We start from the raw sequence: 19,302 nt of genomic DNA, 5'->3' as shown, positions 1-19,302 counted from the left end.
ACAGGACTCAGAGTTTTTGGAAAGGTATTACTACTGCTTTTGCTGAGAAGAGCTTTTGTTTCCCTATGTCATTTGTTAGCAGGAATGTGTGTTTTACCTCATGAGAGTTACCAGGGCTGGCCCACAGCTCTGGCCTTGGTTTTCTTCTGTCCAGCTTTTATGCTGTCTCTTGTTCAAGGGTGTCAGAATTCTGTTCTCTTTTAAGCTGTTGCTGTTTTGCATGAAGTCATTCAGAGGGAGCAGGGGAGATCAGTGCTGTGCTCTGCTGCCAAAGCACCCAGTAAATTCACATGGGCTGACACAGAGCGCTGGGAACCCCAAGTTCAGTTCTGCTCTGTGATCTCGCTTTGCTGTTAAAGAGTTGGACACCAGTCTATCTTTTTAGTTAAATAAACCCCACCACAAACCCCAGCATTTTCTTAATAACTTCAAGCTGATCATCTGTTGGAAAACAGAAGAGCTATAGCTCCTTTCAACTGGGAATTCACTGTGATTACAGAATATGAGGTGTTGGGTAATTTGGCAGTGCTGTGCACGTGATAATGTCCTTCAGGAGTGATTAGGGCTTTGTTCATCTGAGAATCATCTGCTGAGAAGTGCACATGCAAGTGTAAGAAACTGTGATTCCAAGAGTTTGCATTCCTTATCAGGTTAGGTAGTGAAAAAGGAGAATGACTCTACATGTACCTAAGTCAAGGTGTTTGAGTGTTATGAAAGCTGCTCCATGTGTCTTTAGCCATTTATGTGGAAGGATTTGTAAGTCTTTTGCTGATTCTTTCAGAATTTTTCCAGTCTTTAGATGATTGTGCCATTTGGCAAAGTCTGGAGCTCTATCTCCCTTTCTACACTTGCTGAACACTCTTGGATAAAAATTTCTCTTCTGTTCTTTTACAGTGTGTACTTACTTAATTTTCCTTTCAGAAAAAAAGTAGGTGCCTGAAAGTGGCAGCTTAGTTGCTGGAATTGGAGAAAAATGCAAGCAAGATGAAGCCTGCTCTTGCCATTGCATCCTTGATTTAATTAGATTTTGGTTATACCTGACAGAGAGTTGTGTAAGAGCTTTAAGTGTTAGCTGGAAAGTGTGAAGGACATTATGTCTCCTTTGCCTAAAGCATAAAAGGAAAAAAAAGTTTTCATTTTAACAAGAAACTCCAGAGCAGTTTGGACTCTACATCAAAGAGCAATATTTGGTTTCATGATGTCTTCCAGACAGTTCTTAATGCAAGTCCAAACCCAATCTGTAAGTAGTAGCCAAAGTGTTTTTTGCCTTCTCTAAAGTTCGCTCTAGCTAAACCTAGCTGTGCTGGTTATGTGTTTTTCCAAAGGGCAACAGCCTGATATAATGGAGAGTAGATTTTGCTTTGGCCTGTGGTACCATGCCGTCATCCTCTTGGATCACCTCCAAGAGAGCACAGGTGGCAGTTCTGCTGGGATCTCACAGCTTCTCTGTTTTTATTAGCCTTTCTGGCTGGTATCCTCTACTGTATGACCCACCCTTGAGATGCACTTTTTGGATCACTCCATGGAATTTCTTCTGTTCACCTTCTAAAATTTCATCCCGGTATCTTAAATTAAAAATGTCTGGGTAAACCTTACAGTGCTCGTTCTAGTCACTGGTTCATGATCACATGAACTACATTTGACTGATGTAAGGAGCACAGGAGTATCTTTATGGATTATCCAGGGACATCCATGCACTTCCCTGTGACAGGTGTGCTCTGGTTTGCAATCCGCCCTCGAAACAGCTGCATATCTCCCAAGAGCTTTCTCCGGGTCATGTTGTGGCTCTTTATCTGTCCAAACATTTCCAGTCTTCCCTAGATAAAGTTGTAGTTTCTATAGGTTCCACACTCTGCCTGGGCTGTGTCCCAGGCAGGTGCTGCTCACAGCTCCTTCCATCAGCCTTCAGTGCAGGCAGTGCTGGGGAGGTGAGAGGGGGCACTTGTCCATTGCCAGGGCTGCACTTTGCTGGGAGGATGGAAGTAGAGCAAATGGCAGGCAGGAAAGACAGCAGATGCCAGAAGGTAGTGGAGTTATCTTGCTTCATATGCGCCTGTCCTCTGTATTTGTGTATTCTTGAGTATTTATGTAGCCAGAACCTGCTCTGCCAAGGGTCTGGGTGTGGAGGTGGTGCAAGGCCACTGCTCCCCCATCCCCTGCCGTGCTGGGAGGCGCCTCTCTAATGACACTGTGCTGTGAATGAGGCAGTGTCCCAACTACTGCAATCATTGGGAAGCTGTCTCTTTTTACAGGAATAGCACTCTGAGCGTGGCTACTGGAGCCCAATTTCTGTTCTGTTAATTGCACTGCTCCCTCATAAATTGCCCTAGCAGTTTCCCTCAGTAATGCTATTCATCACCTCCTCTTTTAAACTCTGAATTTGGCATATACAGTGCCATGTAGGCAGCTGCTGGTTATATTTTAATGATACAGCTTGCTAAATGCTTCTTTAAGAAGAAAAGTGATATAAATAATTCAATAGAGTTATTTTGCAGTACATATATACGTCTGTCATAGCCTGTTGGAATGGCATAGTGTCACTTTAAGGATGCAGCTAGGAAGCTGTCTATTTGCACTGCTGAACAATTTGGGGCCATAGGAACCTAGGGCTGTGACAGGCATTACGATATGATGCATTAATGCCATTTCTGGGTGTTACGAGTTCATCCCCAGAGGGGCTGCGCTGCAGTTGCATGATCTTGCTGCCATGGGAGGGGCTGCCTTGTTTTTGCTGTAGTTGATTTTAATGTGGAGATTTTTATAATCTCTCTGGTGCTTTTGTGAGAAAGGGAGAGGCCGTTGTTTTATAACTACTTTAAAAAAATTAAATATCCTTGCTAATGACAAAACATGAAGAAAAATTACATCTATATTGTTGACCACAGTAACTGGTTTTTCAGGAGGGGACTAACCTTTATTTCAGCTTTTTCTCCTTGACAAACAAAAGGTAAACAAGATCCTATAAAGAAACATCATGTGCTGGCTGCTCTTTCCTGGAGTAAGAAACAGTGCAGGGTTTTTTTTTGTTGTTGAGGGTTTTTTCCCCTCCATGAATTTGTTGTAGATGCAGTATGCTTTCTTGTAAATAAGATTTCTTCCCAGGAATAGCTAGGTTGGTCTCTTCAGATTTGATTTTTGCATACATGGCTTGAACTTTAATGCTGTTTGTGGATTTGCACTGTAATTAAAGGATCTTCTGCTTGGTTTTGGCCCAACAAGAGATACTAATTTTTTTTTGATGAGGAGGCAGCAGAGGAAAAGAGTGGAAGGCTAGAGGCAGGTAATAGGAAACAAATAATATAGTCTGTGCTTGTACTGTAAATATCTGTATTTTCAGCATAAAGTAAATTCTTTCTTACCCAAAATGCTCTTTGCTTTCTATTGTGCTGTCATATTTAAGCTCATGCATAACTAACCTAAAATATATGTAATTTTCTATTTAAAACCATTTAACCAGAATGATAACAGCTTTGGTAGGAAATGAGTGTTAGGAGAGGCTTAGCAGAGGCTCTAATCCTTGTGTAAAAGTACAACCATGTCTCAGTGTCTCATACCAGGGCTGGATCAGGCTTCCCGGGAACAGGAGCACTTTGCTTCTGCTTGCTTTGGGCTACACAGGGAAAGCTGCAGAACTTTACAGGATGAGTGATTCTTTATTTGTTAATGCATGCACTAATTTCTCTTGCCAAATTTCTGCCTGCATTTTTAGATACTGAGAGAATGGTCAGCTTTTCTTTAAATGCTTGACATGTGTCGCTGTCCATGCTCTTTTGAAAATCTCTCTGTCAATATGTCAGAACAAAGGGGGAGAGCACTCCAAACCCATGGGCTTTCTTGAAATGCCTGGAAATATTTGGTTCCTTGTCTCTGGGGAAGAGAAACCTTGCTCTGTGAGCAGTTATTCCTGTCTTGGCCACTGCTTTGTCAGTCCAGATATTGCTTCTTTATTTTTCCTTTCTGTCTGATCCTGGAAAATGCTGGAGAAAGTATTATACACTAGTTGTACTCTTTGTTTGATATGATCAAGGACTATTAAGCTCTTAAAAGATTTTTTTTTATTCTATTAAATAATTCAAAAACTATATCGAAAATTGTAACTCTAGGATGATGATAAATGGGACTGAGTTTCTGCTTGTTACAGAGCTGTGAAACACCTTGTTAATGGAAAATGTTGGAGTAATTGTTTATATAGAAAACAATCATAATAATTCTGAGATTTTTACCATCTATATATTGGAGACATAGCCATATGTTGATTTTTGGGTGGTGAGATCTCCTTGAGTTTATTTTGCTACAGAATGACCTGTGCTTCACATGATGCATTTCGCTTCAGGAGAATGTCAGAGGCATCCTGTAATGTTAATTTCTTTAGGAAGTTGCATTCTGTTGTCATGCTGAAGAGCCATTTCAGAGTCAGTGTTGTTTAAAGGTGTCTGAGTGTCAGTGGCAAAGTCCCTGGTGGGCTCTCTGCTCCCTAAGGCTTGGCCGTGACCCAGTGACTGCCAGACTGCAAACTGGAAGATAGAAAATAAAATTATGATGTTTTTAGCTGCTGGTATTCATTACTGCATAACGATGGTAACTGTGGAGAAAAACAGTGAAGGATTTCTTTATTTTCGTAAATAGTTTCTTTTTTCCTTAGGGCTCTAAAATTTGCACCAGTTTGTCCTTTATCAAACAGATGAACAGCAGGGCTACTCGCTATAGATTTTGTCTTTGCAAAGTCAACTTCAGGGCCAGTGGAATCTATGAAAATGAATTTTCTGCCCTTTGTAAAAGCCACGACCTCTGCAATACAGAGAGATGAACTGTGGATATGAAGGGAGCTTCTAGGAGCTTGCTGTACAACTGGTGTGAATAGTGATCAGTCTGACCTGCAACCATCTGAATGCTGCTGGGGGCAAGCTGCTGTAATAGATGACATAAATTGCAGCAGTGATAAGTAGAGCTGTCCCCAGAAAGGAGCACCTTTGCCCCTATCCCCTTCTTTCCTCCAGACAGTCCTTTGCTTTGGAGTGCTGCTTTCCAGGCTCTCCCATCCTAGGTTCAGTGTTTCCTTTCATCTTGGCTGAAATTAGCACTATAGAAATCTCCATGTCTCAGTTTTGCTGCAGGTGGTTAAGGGCTGCATTTCTGGCTGCTTTGCAGGCTTGTCACCTTAGAGGTGAAATACAGCCAAGAGAATGGCTTGGAGGCAATGTAGCTTTTCTGGGAGAGGCGCTTGGGTGGTACTGTGATTAAATTAATCAGAAGAGGAAGGAGGCACTCTGTGACACTGTGAAAAGCCTCCTGATGCAGAGAGAGATTTGCAGGAGATGAGCATCTCTGGAGCCCAGAGAGCCAGATGAGTAACCAATTCACTCATGGGGCCTAAGGATCACTTTCAGGTCCTTCTGTGCTGGTTGGAAAAACATTATCTAAATGCAAAGTGACTGTACTGAAGACACAGGCAAGCACTAAATCCATTGTGAAAACAGGACCTTGGAGGCACTGTGAACCATGGCTTTGGAAATAAATTAAAACCTCTATGGCACTATTGTCTTCCCTCATTAACTATAACTATATTAACTTTGGGACATATTTATTCCTTTAAAGTCTTCTGTTTAGTCTACTAACATACTGTTGCATTGTTGAGTGGGAAGTTTCTGGTTTAATTGTAATACAGTGTCATAAACCTTAGAGGCAGTGAGGTTGTATTCTTTCTTGTCTGTGTAGAGCCTGTATTGCTGTAGCCTGGATCCAGAATTTGATAACACAAACAAGTGATAAATCAGGCATATTTGTCTAAGGAGTCATTTGGCAATACAAAGAGTTGTTTAACTATATTTTCTTCTTTGTAATGTGTTTAGTGCTATTTATTAAGCTGAAATATGCAAGGTCTGTTTTTCATTGCTGCAGTGTAAGTGCTCCATCCCAGTGTAGGCACTGTATTTCTTCTTCTCCAGCCTTCAAATAAGACTTTTCCTGGAGATGCTAAAACTTGTGAGAGCGGGAAAATTCTCAAAGGGTTTGGATAAGTCATGGAACTCATTTCACATAATGATTCATAAAGGAGATGTAAAAGTAATGACAAAGTATTTTAATGGGAGGCTTTGCGGGATGTGGGTATGATTATGTTTATATGGGGTTGATATTTCTGTGTTCCCCTGTACTCCTCAGGGAATGTGTTTCATTTGCAGTGTGTGAATAATAGGAGAAGGACCATGCACTGCTATTTCTGGGAGTCTCTGTGGTTTGTTTTGTAATTTTTTCTCCTTTTTTGAATGGCACTGGTCTTATAGCACTTGGGGGAGGAAGAATTGAAATAATTTTATGAGCATTGCTTCTGTTCTTCCTGCAATGTAGACCTGACACTTCCTTTGATATACAATCCAAATTTGTAGTCATCTTCAGTGGTTCCCGAAGTTGGCTCCCTTCCCTTTTGTTCTTAATTTCAGGTGTTGTCAAGTTGTGCCAGGAATCAAGTGCAGTTGAGATTTTTGGTCTCCAGAACTGAATGTCTTACTAACAGAGGTTTTGTTCAATTTTATTACTTGGCATCTTCTTTTGAAGACAGGAACTGAAGGAGAAACACAAGGATCTCCTGGGGAATGCACAAAGAAGGGAACCTTGAGGTCTGATCTCTTACCCATATAAGACAGTGAAAAACATGCATTCTGCGTGGCTTTCTGGGAATGCCTCAGTGCCCAGAGTCTTGGACAGTATGTAAAATACACATGCCTCAATAGAAAAGGTTGCTGAAGTAGTAACTGTTCTTGTACTCCCTCTTTGCATGCTCCATGAGGTACAAAAGTTTTTGTAGGAGTGGTGCCAAAGTGAATTTTCTTGTAGGTTGGAAAGGAAGGGGAACAAAGTAAAAGCGAACAGTCTGCTCCCCTCTGTGTCCATGGGGTCCTTCCCTCTACTATGAGACAACAGCTGTGAGGAGCCCAGGACTAAAAAGCTTTCTGAAACATGATGAGGTGCTTAATCAGATTTCTATGTTCAGTTTCAACCTCATGTGAATAAAGAATGTGTAGTGGAAGAGATTTGCGTGTACTTTGAACATAAACATCAAGATAGGTGTCTATTTGCAGGGAGATTGTGGTCATGAAAATTTATGCCACAGTCTCCTGGCGGAAGGGATGTTCAGTGGGGAGGTTTTGAGGTAGCAGAGGAAAGGTTTTGGAAGGACTTTGTGTGAAGGAAACTTCAAGAAATTGCAGTAATGGCTACAGAGTGGGTTGGTTTTCTCACCTTCCTGGCTGTCTCCACCTCTCTCCTTGCCTGTGAAGACTCCTGAAGGACAATGGGAAATGAACTGGCTTATCCATGTATTAATTTCAACCCAGCAGTAACTGAGTAGAGAGAGAGGAAGTTACATGAGGCAATGAAAGGAGACAAAGAAGGAAAGTGATCTAAATAGCAACATAAAGAAAATATTTGGGAATAAAAGTAATCATCGACTTGTACAATGGGGTGTCCAGCAGCCCTGCTGAGGTTGTGTGTGATGGATTTATTTGTTCATTCAGTTATGTCTTGTGCAACAACATTTTTGAATTGCTGCTAGAATGAAATTGATTTCTTGAGTTTTAAATAGTGCAGTGTAAATCTTCCACTCACACCAGGACCAAAGAGTCTCTGACTGCAAGCTCACTGCAGTTTGCCAGTTCCACTTGATTTCATTTCAGATTCATCCCTGCAAGCCAAACCACAAAAAGAGCTTCCTGTCCAGCGGAGAATGAAATGCAAGAGGCGATCCTTTTGTTGCTAATGGGCGGCTGCAGGGAGCAGAGCTGGCTCTTGCTGAGGTTGTGTTTGGGCTTGGTTAACTATTTTGCCAGTGAGGCAGAGACTCCTCGTCGCTGGATATAAGTTAGATGCTCTTAGACCTAACTGAAGGCAGTACTTTAATACCTGGGGTAGTTTATAAAAAAGACTTGCTGAGCAGCAGCCTGATGTAATGAAAGGTGAAAAGCTTGGATGGTTGTGCTTCTCAGGGTTCTCTTCCAGGAGAGTTTGGCTCGCTTCTTTATTTACCCCACACTGGCTCATTGGCCTGCGGACTCAGTGGGCTTTTTCTCGTTGGCTTTTTTTCCTCTCAGAGCTTATAAATTAAGCCATCAAGGGTAAATTTTTTTCTTCCAGTACATTAATTTATTTACTAAATCTTAAACTTGCCAAATGCTGATGTGTTTTCCCATGTCCTCCTCATGCAGTGTGGGGTAGTGTTGCTGATGGGGCTGATCACATAGGGTAAGAAGGTTTCCACTCCTGTGGGAATTCTGCAGAGGTTTTCGTCTTCTGCTCCCCTTGTCAACTGCCATCAGTGGGAGGCCTGACAGAGCTCTGCTCTGGGGGGATTAGACATTTATTTGGCTATGAAGAGGCACTCTGAGATGTCTGTGTGCTTTTGGTGTCTTCCTCAGAGCTAGGACAGGATCTCAGAGATGTGCCCTGCACTGTGATGCCAATCATCTGCAGTTCGTGGAGTGTTTGTCCTGCATAGTGTTTGAGAAATGAGTAGTTCTTCATGGGTGAGCTCTGCCCTCAGAAAAGCCCCTTTCCTGAGATGCTGCCCTGGACTGGATGTTAGGACACCCACTCTGGATCACAGTAACTCACCTGTTCTGCCTGCTGCCATGTTAAAGGGCTTTCCCAGGCAACCTCAGAAGCAGCAGCTCTGAAATTAGTATTATGTTCTTCTTTCTACTGGGGAAGAGCATTTTTTAAGAAAAGGTATTTTCACAGTGCCCCAGCTCTTTCTTCTCCTTCACTTGCTACCTGAAAGAACAATGATGGACTAAAAATGAAAGCTCTTCTGTCCTTCAAAGGCATTTAGTTGGAGAACTATATCCAAAGTGACTATTCTGCGCTATCACTTTATGCCTTACTTGTGTGGTGACCCCTTCCTGGGGGGCATCTAAGGCAGGATCTGCTGCATGGTCACAGCTGAGAAACACATGGGAAAATAAAAGCACCTGCAAAGGGCTGCTGTGAGCGTGGCTGTGGGGACAGACGGACAACTGGAGCAGCTGCTGCCCAGCAGTTGTTTTTCCTTAGGAGTTCTGAAGATGTAAAGAGCCAAATGCATTTCTTGCTGGGCTTGTTTATTATTTTTGTTTTCAAGGGCGAATTGTAGCATGGCTGTAAGACTTAAGTTTAGCCTTGGTCCCACAAAAGGGCTCAGATGCTGTTGACTTAACTGCTGAAGAGGTGCTGATGCTTCCAGCTTTTTCTGGAGCTATCCTTTGATTCCTTGGAATAAATCAGACATTAACTACTGATGTATTTTTTTTTCTCTCCTAATCCAGCGGGCAGCCCTAAGAGTTGATGGTTATTTTCCAATAAATAGTTGCTTAGCTCTGTCTGTTCTCCCTCTGAATTTTGTCTCAAAAATAAAACAGTTCTTCACATGTTTCTGTAAGCCACATTCCTGCATTTACTGTGTATTTCTTTGGGCTGAGGAGCCCTGCCGTTCCCACAAAGACCCTTGTGTTCATGCTGCAAGGCTTTGGCTGGACACAGGCAGTGTGGGTGAGGAAGCAGTGACAGGCAGAGGGAAACTGTGCAGCCTTTCTACTTGACAGTTATTTTTTGGGTCTTAAGCAAATGTTGCTTGAATGCAGTCCATGGTATTTTCTCAGTGATCCAGTGGAATGTCTGGGATATTTTTGTTTTTCCTTCAGAGCCAAAAAGCAGCTTTTGGCTCTAAATCCCAATCTGCCAGCCTGAGGCTGAGTCACTGTGCTTTAGGGTGAGGAGAGCTGAGCTGGTGTGGTGAGACGGGTACCCTGTCCAGCACAGAGCGCTCCTGCTGTGCCTGAAGCTGGATGTGTTAATTAAAGATGTTGAAAATGACTCTACAGCTAAATCTGCTTTTATTGACATGAAAGCTGTGCCAGTACTTACCAAGCTGTTGGGCAGCATGCTGCAGGCCTGTCCCACTTGCATCCCAGCTCCACTGAGGATAAAAGAAAAACTAGTTTCAGCCATCAAATCTGTGACTGTCTGGTGAGCCCTGATTCTCCCCAGCCACTCAGCTTGGAGGTGCCACTGGGGGCTTTGGGCACACTGTCATTGCAGTGAAGTTGAGCACAGGTTTCCTGAGTAGCAACTTCTTGCAGAGGTGTCCAGATCTTGTAATGATGTGGAGATGAAGCTTGCTGTGTCCTGGCCACAACAATATGTGCCTGGAGTCCAGGTGGAGCCTGAACTTCTTCATCCTGCATCTGCTCTTGTGCTGCAAACCCAGCGAGCATCTCTGTGTATGTGTTCTTGCAGCAATTTTAAACAAGATGTGCATACATCCTTCTAAACCTGCTTTTGGCTGCTGTTCTTCCTATCTCCTCTGCATTCTTCTTTAAAATTTCCACAAGTTCACCTGATCTTTGGGCTGGTGGTTCTTGCTGGGCTGGGATGAACTGACAAGCTTCAGCCATTGGAACAGTTTTCCAAGGAGGTGGTGGAGTCGCCATCCCTGGAGGTGTTTAAGGGTTGTCTGGATCTGGTGCTGGGTGATGTGGTTCAGTGGTGTAGGGGTTGCAGTGGTGGTGCTGAGTGGACTGTCAGACTGTGTGATCTTAAAGGTCTCTCCCAACCCTGATGTTTCCATGATTCTGTGATGGTTTGCTTGCTGACTGAAGGATCTGTACCTGCGCATCTTAACACAGACCCTTACAGTCACTTCCTTTATTGCCACGTATCCTGAAGGTGCCACAGGGGCAGTTCTGTTTTCAGGAAGGAAATGTCTCATTATCTCTGTCTGCCTCACATTGAAGTGAGGCGAACGGTCTTGATCAAATATAATCAGTTGCAATTAGACCAAATTTGAGGCTAAAGGAATGTTTTTTTAAAACACTGATAATCAAAAGAGATAGTCATCTACTACTAAGATTTGCACATTCAAGATCCTCTAGTGACTGCAAATATGCAGAGTAAATACCAGCTAGTTCAAGGTCAGTGCTCTATTTTTAATTTTTTTTTTTTCATTTTCTGTGTTGATTTTGCTGACAAAGACCCTCCTTATCTGGTATGGAAGAAATACTTATATTAAATAAATGAACAAGGAGTTAATTTTACATATGGTCTTCTGATTATGGTCTTGAAGAGTGAGAGAGCTGAGAGTCCTGTGAGGTATGTGTTCCTGTGCCAAGCTCCTGTGCCAGAAGGGCATCTGTCCTCCTGTAATGCAGTAATTATGGGTCTTTACAGCTTGGATCTGCTTTCTTGGAGCACTAATAGTCTATAGGCTGGGGATAGGGAACAGAAGGAGAAAAAGTCATTTGATTGCCTAACTTCAGGTGCCCGAGTGAGGCTTGTGAGATAGGAGCAGTATGGATAGATCCATTGGGGAGTCAGACCTGAGTCAGTGTGTGGGGAGTGAGTGTGACACACACAGGAGCTGAGCTGCTCTTTATTTGCTATGAATTACTAGTGAAAAACGTGAGATCAATGATGAAAGAGTATGAAAAGACTATGAAAAGGCAAAACCTCAGATTAATTCTGACAAATCATATGGTGCTAGAATGTAAATGTCTGTGGCAGCTGCTCTACTGGTCTTTTCAAAGTTGGTAAGATCTTAAACATAGTTATTAAAAGACATTTTCGCCATACATTATTGGATTGGAGGGGCTGAAAACAACAATGTCAAAATACTCAGATATTTCTGTCTTTCCAGGAGAGTGCATGAAAAATGACATCAATTATTCTTCATGTCCTTTGACATGAAACATCTCTATGTGTCACATGGGTGTAGCTGCATTGCAAAAGGGCAAAGGCACAGCATTTTTCAGTTGAGGACAGTTTTGCCAGATATTGACACTTGTGTTAGCAAATCTTTAGGGTGAAATACGGAGCTCTTCAGAACATCTTGGCTCACAAAAGGTTTGGATGCTTGCAAAGCACAGAGGTGCTGAAGCCTCAAGAGTATTTTATGTCATGCTTGGTGACAGTGGCTTGCCAGAGGATGAAATTTGCCCTAGAAAGGCTGGAAAGAATGTGGATCATTTTTAACATGCACAAGAAATTTTTGTGAGATGTATGCATCTTCCAGAAATTTTTGGAATAGATGGAACACACAAAGAACTAAAAGGGCCATAAAGAAATATACTTTTATCCCTTTTAGAAGATATGATAGGAAATGCCTATCTCAACTAGGAAAAAAAAGGATAATTCATTTTAAAAACCAAAAAGTAACAGCACTAGTAGGTATAGATGTTTCTATATAAGACACAGTACAGGAGAAATTTTAAAGTTGAGGTTTTGTTTATTCTTTCCTGTGAGCTCCTTATTGTAATGTCTAAGCACCTTATAAATATTTATGGATGTGTCCTCAAAGGAAAAGGAGATTTATATAATGGAGATTCAAAGTGATGTTAAAAGAAGCAACTTTCCAAAGGTTCCTAAACAGTTATACTGACAGAACTGGGACGGTAAATCAGACCAGTACATGCCATTTTGGTAAACAAGCCAGAATTCCATCCTTATTATTAGTTACTTTTGCATTGGCTTCTTACAGAGTAATTCACTGCTTTCTTTTTTCTTAAAATACAACTACTTTATTTTAGGGAAGTCCATTTTTTTTTGTAGCTTCACTCTTAAGCAGGCCACACACACAGATTGATGGCCAACAGGGGGTTGCAGTTAGCTGTTGCAGAGGAACAGAGGAGAACATTAAATTCAATTTATGTTGCTGTGTGACATCTTACTCTGATTTTGCTCCTTGGCTGCTGAAGGTGTCCGAGCATCGCCTGGGAGTTTCCCATGCTCAGAAGCTGATGCTGTGTGTTGGGGTGAATTTACAGCACAGAGCTCAGCAACACTGACTGCCTGGGATGGAATTGTCTTTGCTTTCCTCCCCTCTCCCCATCCTTGTGCTGCTGCTCAGGGTAGCTCACGAGCTGGCAGCAGCTTCCTCTTTAGGACAAGCCAGCAGTGAAACATTTCCCTGCATCCCCTCTTGTGCACTCATGAGGGGAGAGGGGAATTGCTGTTTTCTGTGGTCTCCAGGTGTCACTGGGCTTCTCCAAACAGCAGCTGGGGAGACAAAATGTTGCTGTGGTGGCAGCTCTCTCCTGCAGCCAGGGAATCAAAGCTGTATTTGGGCAGTGACAAAGTGCATGAGCAAGAGGATATTTTGCTGTTCCTCAGGGTTTAAAGTCTTTGTGCAAATCTCTTTGAAGTTAGTGAAGGACTTCTGATGCTGCAATGGGCTTTGAATTTGACTCCAAGTGTCAGTTTACAGTGTTTGTCTTTTCTTAGCTGGCTTGTGAGTATGAAGCAGTGCTGAGCAAACCTTTGGAGAATATATTGTATGTGCCAATTTGCACAATGATCTTGCTCCATTCAAAGGAATCTGACTTTGGATATATGATAAAATACCCCCCAGTATGCTGTAGACACATTCCTCTCTGGCCCTGGATGTGCTGTTTGTATGTGTTTAGTTGGCACTGTGAACTCTGAGAGTTTAAGTTTTTCTACAGTACTTTAGGGAACTCAACTCTCATCACTAATAAAATAAAATAAGACAAAACACTGGTAGGTCTTGCCTTGTTAACTGTTCTAGCTGTTGTATTTCCCACTGTTCCAAAAAAAATACAAAGCTTTATAAGATTCAACGTATTCCCAGTGCAAATCATGAATATTTATAGGCAAAGAATAAGACTTCCCATTTTGAAATGTCAGTGCTATGAAATTGCTTTTTTGGCAAGCATGATTAAGCCACACAGACTTCCAATAAAGTTTTGTAAGCTTTTTCCTTAATTATGGCTTAATTTAGGCCTCTGAGTTTAACAAAACGTGTGAAACTTGCAGCAAAATATTTTTCTTGTACAAAATTTTGTTTGCCTGGATTACAAATCCCATATTTCTTGTGGTTATGACTTTTTAAATATGCTTAAATGTGGAAATTCTATGTTTTTTCTTTACATTTCTTAACACATTTACAACATAAAAATAACCTATACTGTGTGTTTAATGCAGAATTTTGAAGAAATTGGTTTGGAAAGTGCATGTGATTACTTTTTTTCCTCCAAATGCCTTGAATAAAATGTAGAGGAGGTTATAAGACATCAAGCAAGGGGTAAAAGATTCTGTCTCAAGCAGTTACTGCTGCAAGAGACAAATGAGGAACAATTTTGTTTTCATATAGTTGTTCTTAAATGCACCATCCTGACAGCAATACATAGAATAATCTACATAATTGCATTTATGTGGCATTGACCTGTCTTTCCTAGAGAAAATCCCATTTCCCAGATAAAATAATCTTCCATTCAGCTGTAAGTGGAAGGAAGTCTCATTAGTAGCTGCACAGATTTAGGGGAATGTTTCTGAACAGGATTAATACAGAATTCTGATGTGGACCTCCTAGTGAATTTGATATTTGGTGAACAACTTTCTGTAAAGGCACTAAAACCACCTTGCTTTCCTGTGCTGATTGCCTAACAGGCTATTTACTCAAAAGGACTAGACAGGAAAGGTGAGAGACGACGTGATTAAACTTAGGTAGATTTATTACTAGATTTTTTAACAGCATATTTTCTTAAATTGATGTAATAAATATCTCAGCCCTGCTCAAAGATAAAGTTTGGAACAGCTTTGAGCTGTTCCTGGCTTATTACTTAAGTAGAAGTAGCCGAAGTGGTGGAAAACCAGGATCATTTTGGAAAAGAAGCATTCAAACAGTTTAAAATCCTCTACTGTGATCACGCTTTTCTGACCCCTTGCAACCTTGCATTATCAAACTGAGAATGTCTCCATCTCCGTAATACTAATGTTTGAAATATGATACAGAGAAATAATCTGAATAAAGTACGAAGGAAAGAAAAGAAGTGGTTTGCATCACAACCTGGGACCTGCTCCAGTGGCACTTGCACTTGCTAAGATGAGCTTAGGGGTAGTCAGGGGCTCTAAAGCTGGGCTTCCTACAGGAGGTGAAGAAAGTGCAATGCCTTGAAACTCAGACACTTGGGCATTTTTAATCTCTGGATTTGAATGGTGAAGGCAGCATTTGCAAAAGCAAGTATTTGGAAAGCAGTTTGAAAACGGTTTTACTGAAAATGATGCGGAAATCAGGGAGTTTGTGAGGGGAGACATGTCCTTTTATTTCCCCAGTGAAACTCCCTGGGATGGCAGAAAGTACCATCCGAGTCTGCTCTCTGTGTTTTCACCTATCTTTGTTCTTCTTTGCAGGTTACATATTTGGGTAAGGTTTCCACAACAGGGATGCAATTTTTGTCAGGCTGCACAGAAAAACCAGTCATTGAATTGTGGAAGAAGCACACGCTCACCAGGGAGGATGTTTACCCAGCTAATGCCCTTCTGGAAATTCGCCCTTTCCAAGTCTGGCTGCATCATCTGGACCTCAAAGGCGAGGCAACAGTGCACATGGATACCTTCCAGGTAGCACGTATAGCCTACTGCACTGCTGACCACAACGTCAGCCCAAACATCTTCGCTTGGGTCTATCGGGAGATCAACGATGACCTGTCCTACCAGATGGACTGCCACGCTGTGGAGTGTGAGAGCAAGCTGGAGGCCAAGAAGCTGGCCCATGCCATGATGGAGGCCTTTAAGAAGACTTTTCACAGCATGAAAAGCGATGGGCGGATCCACAGGAACAGCTCATCGGAGGAAGTGTCTCATGAATTTGAATCTGATGATGGCTGACTGAACTCATTCACAGTTCAGCAAAGGCAGAAATGGCTTAGGGAATGAGAGCTGATAGATGAATAAGCAACAATTGAAACTGGGTAATAAAAGGACTGCCAAACACTTGTCTGACCAGCTTTTTAAATCAGAAGAGCAATTTGGTACCTACAGATATGCATCATTAAAGTAATTAAGTTGCTTTGAAATCTGCTGCTGTTGTAAAAGTGAGAAAAAGATCTCCTTCCCCCACCTCTGTCACCCTCTCATCACTGTCCCTTTCTTGTCTCTGTAGTTCAGGTGCATACCATGAAGTACAGTCATTCCTGTTTGTTTTACAAGACTGGTCAGGCAATTTTATTAGTTGCTTCTCTGGCATTCCTAGCTGCGGGCTGATGCTGGTGCACAAGAGCAAGTAGGCCTGGAAAGCCCTAATGGTTCCTGAAGAATCTTTCCCCATGATGCATCACACAGTTCCTTTGACCTTACATCGGCTAAGACAGCCATACACAGCCTTTTAGACTAATGGCCTGGCATTCTGCAGTTAATTCACATTTCACAGATGAAAAATGAAAGATGCTTGTATGTACACATTATATCATATGCTATCCTTTATTTTATTCATTGTACCTATTTTCTTAATATACTGGCTGCCACGTCTTTCACCCAACACCAGTAGTTGCAGTTTCAGACTATGTACTGCAGGATACCAAAAAGGGGTGGGCAGAAATACTCCCTGGTGGCTGGGGGTTCAGCAAGTCAGCCCTGCTGTCTGTGCATTACCCTACCCTGATGTGCTCCACAGGAGGGGGCCCGCTGGGAAGAGTTGAGGGACGCTTGGGTGTGTCAGTGTTAGTAGAACTGTGACTTCTCATCAACCTCAGGTGTGGCGAGATCCGAGCACGGTGGGCACAGCTCTGTGTCCCCCTTTCCGCATTGCTGGTCGAGCGACCCTGGTGGGATGGAGCTGGCAGTGTCTCACCACACAGGGCTGCCTCACTGTAAAGATCTAAAGAAATGGTCCCTTAGGAGTCAGGTTTGAACATCTGTTCTGGTTGAGAACCTCATGCTAAGATTCCCGTATCTTTCCTTGTTCACAGATATACAGTCATGCCTTTCTTAAATGCAGATGTTTAATAAAACTCAAATAAAGGAAAAACTTGTTTCACTTGATATTTTTTATGGCTGAGAGCAGATCAATAGTTTGCAAGTAATGCTGCTCCTTTGTACAATTTTGTTTGTAATTATGGTAATGTTAGGGGCACTAGGGCACCTTACAGAAGCCTTAAAAGAAAGCTAATCCAAGCAGATAGCTCTGTGTCTGTGTTTTGTGTCTCTGTGTTTGTATGTGAGAGTGTATGTGTGAGTCCAGTGGTAAAGCATGCAGATTGAGCATGGAGATGTATTGAGGAGGGCCCACACCTCCTGAAAATATGCTTGTTGCTTTACAATGTATGTAAACTGTTCTCCAGCATAAATGCATTCATACTTTAATAAAAAAAAAAGTTTTGAGTTAAACCTTGTTAGTTTTAAGCTCTCTTTCCAATATAAACTCTGTGGTTTTGTGTGTGTGGATTCTGTGCTTATTTCATTTAGTGGAATGAAAATGTTAATTTATTTCCATTTAATTATTGCATCAGTCTTTTTGAGAATCACTGTTAACATTTTAATATTATTTTCTTTTCAACATTTGGGTTAATTATTGGCAGAGATACCCCCACTCCCAGCCTGACCAGTTGAAATAAGCTCTGCTGAGTGGGAGCAGTATTGCCTTGTTTACAGAAATCACAGCATGGTTCAGGTAGGGCATTTGATGGCAGGACGGGGAGTACACCACTAGGCTGGCAGCTTCCAGTTTTTCTCTGAATCTTTGGGTTACCCAGTGTTTCCAAATACAGATCTAAAAAATGATTTCTCCTTTTCTTCCCACAATGTGTACTTGGAAGTGGGAAGTCATGTATGGGCTATATGCTGGTCAAAAAAAAAAAAAAAAAATCTGGGTCCTGCTCTGTATATAGCTGCCTTTTTGATCAAAGGCAGAGTTAGGTAAAATTTCCTTCAACTTTTAACAAATTATTTTCTTTTGCTCAGAGCTGTATTCATATGTTGGTTTCCTGACTTGTTTGGATGCTCTGCCACCAAAGCTGCTATGAATGGGTGTGTGGAATCCCTCATTCCATCCTCTCACCCACGTGTCCCTGCTGACAGCAGAAGGGTTGGTGTACGAGCCCCAGCTCTTAGCCAAGGGCTGCTGGAGTGTGGAAGGGGCTGGAGATTCCCAGCCCACCTCACACAGGAGCTGAGGTGCCTCCTGCCAGCTCTACGGAGAACCGCAGTGGGTGGTTTGAGTTTGGGATTTCCATTTCAGGAGCAAATACTTAGGAGAGTGGGATGTCTTCCTGTCATGGGGTGGGTGTGATCTTTCTGGCTGATACAGTCTGCTCTTCTCACCCTCCAGTCCAAGCCCGAGCACAACTACACAGAAATGTTGTCAGCAGTGGTGGGGCAGCAGCACCAGGGCAGTGACTGTCCCGCAGTGCTGGGCTTGGTGAGGCTGCACTTCAAGAGTGTTGTGTCCAATTTTGGGTCCCTCACTATATTGAGGTGCTGGAGCATGTCCAGAGAAGGGCGGTGGAGGTGGGAAGGGTCTGGAGCACAAATCTGGTGAGGAGCAGCTGAGGGAACTGCAGAGAGGCGGCTCAGGGGGACCTCACCGTTTTTACAACTCCCTGACAGGAGGTTGTAGCAAAGTAGGGATTGGACTCTCCTCCCAGGTAACTCGTGATAGGACAAGAGGAAATGGCCTCAGGCTGTGCCAAGGGATGTTTGGATTGAATACTGGGGAAAGTTTCTCCCCCAGAAGGGTTGTCAAGCACTGGAACAGGCTGCCCAGGGAAGTGGTGGAGTCACCATCCCTGGAGGTATTTAAAAGCCTGTAGATGTGGGGCTTAGGAACTGGTTTAGTGGTGGGCTTGGCAATGTTGGGTCACCAATTTGGCTCGATAGTCCAAAAGATCTTTTCCAACCTAAACAATTCAATGATTCTATGATCATTTGATTTTTAATTGTCTTTCCTGTAATTTGTTGGGACCTGATGAAAATATACTGTCTCCCTAAGTCACCTGCCAGTGTGGGTTGAGTGAAGAATACCTTTGTTGGGGTTTTTGCTGTTTTCATTTTTATTTTCTTACACAGGACAGTCTACATTTCTGTTTTACAGATGTACTGATTTACAGTGGGCTGGGGAGTTTTCCCAAAGATATTTGACACTGTGGCATCTGTGATAATTCCTAAGTGATTGGAGGCTGTAGATTAGCTGAGAATTTTGCATGAAAAAATAAAATATAAAGGAGAAAATTCTAGTCCTTTTATTAGAAAATCAGACCCTTTGAAACATGAACCAGCTATTTTCTAATAGTTCAAACATGCAAGAGAATATGAGAGAATGTGAACTGCAGTTTGTCTTTGAAAACATGAGATTTGAAAAGTAATCAGTATCATGAGCTTGGATCCTTAGATAATTTGGAATTCAGGCCAAAGCTCTCTGCATTATCAATTCCAAATGTGTGATGCCATTTGCAAGAAGGAGAAATGCTTTCAATCGTGAATTGCTAGCATAGCAGTTATCACTGATTATCAGTTGCCAGTAGATACTGGAATGAAATATCAACTTAA

At 42.3% G+C, this 19,302-nt stretch overlaps 1 protein-coding gene across 1 annotated transcript in view; it reads left to right on the top strand.

The window, feature by feature from the left end:
- The window catches only part of PID1 (phosphotyrosine interaction domain containing 1), an 82,716-nt gene extending 65,605 nt beyond the window's left edge, over nt 1-17,111 (top strand). The window contains exon 3 of the mRNA XM_084212020.1: nt 15,172-17,111. Coding sequence (XP_084068146.1) covers nt 15,172-15,648 — 477 coding nt within the window. The 3' untranslated portion in view covers nt 15,649-17,111. The remainder of the gene's footprint in view (nt 1-15,171) is intronic.
- Nucleotides 17,112-19,302: the final 2,191 nt, after the last annotated feature.

The sequence above is a fragment of the Fringilla coelebs genome (assembly GCF_963513975.1).
Source record: "Fringilla coelebs genome assembly, chromosome: 10".
Taxonomy (NCBI): Eukaryota; Metazoa; Chordata; class Aves; order Passeriformes; family Fringillidae; genus Fringilla; species Fringilla coelebs.
Note: the sequence above shows the minus strand (reverse complement) of the source record. Positions and strands in the feature narration are given on the sequence as shown.